The sequence below is a fragment of the Kryptolebias marmoratus genome, linkage group LG14 (genome assembly GCF_001649575.2).
Source record: "Kryptolebias marmoratus isolate JLee-2015 linkage group LG14, ASM164957v2, whole genome shotgun sequence".
NCBI lineage: Eukaryota > Metazoa > Chordata > Actinopteri > Cyprinodontiformes > Rivulidae > Kryptolebias > Kryptolebias marmoratus.
The window spans coordinates 26,006,865-26,011,739 of record NC_051443.1 but is presented as its reverse complement, the minus strand read 5'-3'; the positions used below and the strand labels follow the sequence as shown (position 1 = coordinate 26,011,739).

The following is a 4,875-nucleotide window of genomic DNA, read 5'->3' as shown; positions in this document are numbered from 1 at the left end:
GAGCTGCAGACCAGGGACAATCCAGAAATGCTCATGAATGTCAGTTTAGAAGCTATCAAAGTTCTCAAATAAAGCACCTTTTGAGAATGTCAATGTTTGTTGGGAATTATCTTACAAAACTAGGAAGGATTTTTGGTTTATATGTTCAAAGTTATGGTTGTTTATTGATTTTAGTAAAAAAAAGGCAACTTTTAGGAAAATGCTCCGTGAAATCCTGGAGGGATTGAATAATTATATGATAGATAGAATAATGATACGTAGCCTGGGATGCTCTCCTGCTCAGGAAGTGAGACTCCTGCAATGAGTCTGAGTCTGTTTTGAGAGAAAAACGATTTATTTTTAACCTTTAAAATTCAGGTGACAAGACCAGGAGCCTCTGCAGCTCAGGTGAGGAAATTAAGAACATTTTGAGACGTTTTTGAGACTTCTGTGAAGGTATTCACCTGTTAGTCCCCAACAGTCTCAGATTCTGCGTTTACCAACCTGTACTAAAGGCAGATGGTTATTAGATGCCCCTGACTCCAGTTAAATGTCTCATAAACCTTCAGGTTTTGACCAAAATTAGCCAGATTTTAACTTCGATGTCGGTGAACATTTTAAACGTCCCCCTGATCTCTCAGAGCCTAGTTCATGTGTAGGAAAGAAAGTGTTTGTTGGAGTTTTAGTTTAGCTGTATTTATTCTTGACAAACTTGGTAAAAACGTGATTAAATGGATGTTTCATGAACGTCGACAGAATTTTCACATTTAGTCAAACTGCAGCTTGAATTCAGCCGGAAGGCTTTCAGAGAAGGAGAGACGGCGAGCGGCTCAGCAGATCTGTTGTTGTCGTCTGTTCAGAGCGTGGAGGTCACCGGACTCAACTACAAGATGGACGGACTCAACAAGTTCACAGAATACACGGTTCGGGTTCTGGGAATCAACCGCTACGGGCCGGGAACGGCGTCTGAGGCCGCCAGCATCACGACCCTCTCCGACGGTGAGCTTCATTTCCTCTTATTTCACTAATTCCAGCAGGAAAACGGACCTGAATGAAAGTTTCAGACAACCTGGAGGAAGCAGGTTGGTTCTACGAAGCTCTTATTTTGTTAAAACACGATGAAGCTGTTTCACAGCAGCAAACACCAAATCAGCTCCATGTTAGGAGCTTTAATGGATTATAAAGCTGAGGAGAAGATTTTAAACATGTACTGAGTGTTGTTGCTCCTATTTAATGAAAATGAAAATAAAATCAGTAGAAGTGTTTGAATCGTCACCCTGGAGCCATTTTATGCACTATAAGGTTGAATTTAACATTAGTTATTAAAGGTTTAAAATGTCTCCGTTTATATTGTGTGTTGAAAGAAAAGAATCCATTTTAAGGGTCCTTCTGAGTCCTCACGCTGGGAACGCTTCATGCACTGTTGGGCTGGAATAACGTTCAGTCGTTTCCAGTTGATTTCAATTTTTTATTATATTTTGTTTGTTGCAATAAAGCGCTGTATCGCCTGTTGGATGGTTCTGCAGCCCGGCCGGTTTGAATTGGTCCCAGTTACCAACAGAACCTGAATTACTGGACCAGGTGCTGTTTATTACCTGGCGCCGAGTGTGAGAAACGGCGAGACAGCCGCAGCAGCAGCAGCACGCTCTTTAGCTGCTCTCACCGCCGCGCCTGCTGTCAGGAATTTCATTAGGGGACTTGGGGGTCTTTAATTAAGCAGCAGAGGAGGGAGCAGCTTCATTTTAGCCCCTCAGCCTGACACGTTAATGGAGTCCACACACACACACACACACACACACACACACACACACACACACACACACACTCAGTCATATCACTCTGCTGAACACAGGAAAGCAAAAGAAAAATCTTGACGCTTGTTAAACTGAAGTTTATTTATACCCAACTGTTCAAACACAGGTGAGACCTGAAGTGGAGCAGTTATAATTTATATTTCATGTTTATTTCTGTTTTATTTACTTCCTGTTGTAATTATCAGATCCCAGTCGTTCCTTTCCTAACCCTGGCGTGGATTAAGATTTTATTTAAACTTCTAGTCCAGTTGGTTCATTTTCACATCCTAAAATCTGCCGTTTGGGTCCTGATCCCTGATGGAACGATCTGACCGACACGGACCCGGCTCCGAGCCACGGTCAGGACCTTTACTGACCCGGGCTCTCCGGTTCTGAGGGACCGAGAGAGGCCAGGGAGGTTCTGGTTAGTTCCTGGTGGAGCTGTTGCAGAGAATCTCCAACAACCAGCCTAAGTGTTGCTGTTCCAATACCAGTCTAGAACTCCTGCTCAGAACCTGTCTCTGCCCCTCCAAGTTCTGGTTCTGTCCCAGGATCTGCAGAAGTCCTGACTGCTGTAGGTCAAGCATGATTCCCCCAGCGGACTCTGAAGCTGACCCTGCTTGGCGCTGTCTCTTTCCACCTGTCGGCCCACCGGAGCTGACCCGGTCTCGTTGTTCTGTTCTCTGACGAGCTGCCATGAAACCTGCAGCCAGAACTCTGCCTCCGCTGCCGTGGGCTTTACCAGGACTTAAAGTTCCTGTCTTGGACTCTGGAGATGTCCCTCAAAGTCCTGGATCCTCTAAAGTCCTTCCTGTTGAGCCAGAAGATCTGCTGCTGAGCCGGCAGCTCACTGAGGATCATCAGAACCTGCCTCCAGCACTGGCTTCTGATGGGTCCAGCAGAACCTGCCTCCAACACCAGCTTCTGATGGGGTCCAGCTTGTCCTTCACTGTTCTGAAGACATCCATCCAACCCAGCTTTAGTTCCTTTTTTAAAGCGAGCCTGGTCTCCTGATGTCAGAAGGCCTCCAACAGATCATCCATCTGGACCCATCCAGACCCAGTCCACTGAGACGTCTTGGTTTGGGTCCTGAAGGATCTGGGAGCTTCTGTTATATTTAATTCTGTATGTGAGGTGACTTTATTTGTCCCCAGATGTAAATAAACCCAAATAAACATCTAAGGCTACAAGAAGATCCGACAGATGACAAACTCCACCTGTCGGCCGTATTAACTCCAGATTTGTTCAAATTAAACACCTCTGCAGATTGTGATGGATTTTTATTTCTACCTTCAAGGACAACGGCTGCGAAACGCTCGAAGGAAATAGTTTTAATGTTCAGATGGAGTCTTCCTCGGCTGACAGGCGCTCGGTGTCGTCATTAATAAAGTTCCACAGAAGAAGAGCTGCCGTCAGCCCATAAACATGATGAGGGACAACAAACACTCAAACCGACCGTATTGTGGATCTACCATCTGCGCCGTGACGATAACAGAGACTTGTGGGCTAATTGAATCCACAATAAACCCCACAGAGACAGAAAGCAGCTGAACGGACAGATAAGCTGCCGATACTTAATCAGGCATCTGATTGGACAGCTAACTGAAGACGAGACGGCCCGCTTCGCAATTTGGACGTCACAATTTGTGTCTGATTTTCTGGAGGGAAACATAAATCTGCTGTTCTCTTTGTTTCCCTCCATCAGATGTGAGATGAGCTTCGTTTCTTCGTCTCCTGCATCCTAATAACGTCACAGCAGATTTATACGTTCAGTTTTTAGTTTCAGTCCAACAGTTTTTAATTTTATCCATCAAAACATTCAGCTCATTCAGGAGATGGATAATTATACTTTACAAAATATCTAACATTATTTTTTAATTTCCTTTAGCTAGCCTTTTGTTACTTTAAGATTTTTGCTAACCTTTTTTAGCTTTTAGCTGACTTTAGTTCCTTTCAGGTACTTTAAGCTACTAAATGTCCTTTTACTACATTTAGCTTTTAGCTCGTTTCAGCCTTTAGTTTGCCCTTTTAGTTAATATTTTGCTAGTTTTACCTTCTCCCTTCCTGTTTGCTGTGTTTAGTTTTTAGCTAGCCTTACTTCGAGCACGTAGCCTCGTTCTACGTTTAGCGCTTTGATGCTTTTAGCTCGTGTTCGGCTTCTTTGAGCGTCATTCAGCTCTTTATGTCACCGCAGATTTGCAGAAAATGTCATTTCTTTCGTTTCTTTTGTCCCTTTCATTCATCAGTGGGTTTATTTCTTTTGCAGTCGGCCTCTATTTCCCGTTTTATTTTTATTTCCTCGTTTCTTCGCCGTCGTCCGGTAACGTTTGATGTTTTTTAGCATGAAACAGACGGAAATTTGCTGGGTTTGTGTAGCGACAGCTGTCAGCGTTGCCGTGGTAATCTCCTTCCTCGGTCACATCTCTGAGACCGAACGCCGCCGCAGCGTTGGCTGCGCTGATGTCATCAGGGCTGACGGCAGCGACAACATGGCCCCCCAACGACAAATAAAAGCAGGTCCCAGGTGGGACAGCTGCCTGACATGGAAACTGGAGATGGGGACACACTCAGATGTAGAATCAGAGTCTAAATGGTCTGTTGGAACGAAATCTTTGTGTTTGTTTGAAGCTGAAGAATAAACTGCAGAACACCAACATGAACCATCAGAGTATATAAACTCCAACATTTCTGCAGAAAAGATGAAGTCAGCCTAAAGCGGATCGTTAAACTTCTTGACCCGTGAGCAGCAGAAGGTCCTGCAGTGTTTGAGGAAGGAGACGCCGGAAAAAAGAGACGAAGATACTCCGATTTAAAAGAATCAGCTGTTGAAGAGACATTTTATAGATTAAATCCTCCTCCTTAACCTGTGGTTGTTGAAAAACTGTTAAAGATCTGAAACCTTGGTTCAGTCATTAAAGTCCAACTTCCTGTTTCAACTCTAAGCTGTAGAGTTCTAACAGGACCGGGTTTAGAGCTCCAACAGGACCGGGTTTAGAGCTCCAACAGGACCGGGTTTAGAGTTCCAACAGGACTGGGTTTAGAGCTCCTAACAGGACCGGGTTTAGAGTTCTAACTGGACCGGGTTTAGAGCTCCAACAGGACC

The 4,875-nt window shown here is 44.5% G+C and overlaps 1 protein-coding gene across 2 annotated transcripts in view; it reads left to right on the top strand.

Annotated features, from left to right (window-relative positions):
- Positions 1 to 4,875, top strand: part of dcc (DCC netrin 1 receptor) — a 167,240-nt gene that overhangs the window by 66,207 nt on the left and 96,158 nt on the right. For both annotated transcript variants that reach the window (XM_037979443.1, XM_037979442.1), the window contains exon 11: positions 840 to 978. In XM_037979443.1, coding sequence (XP_037835371.1) covers positions 840 to 978 — 139 coding nt within the window. The remainder of the gene's footprint in view (positions 1 to 839; positions 979 to 4,875) is intronic.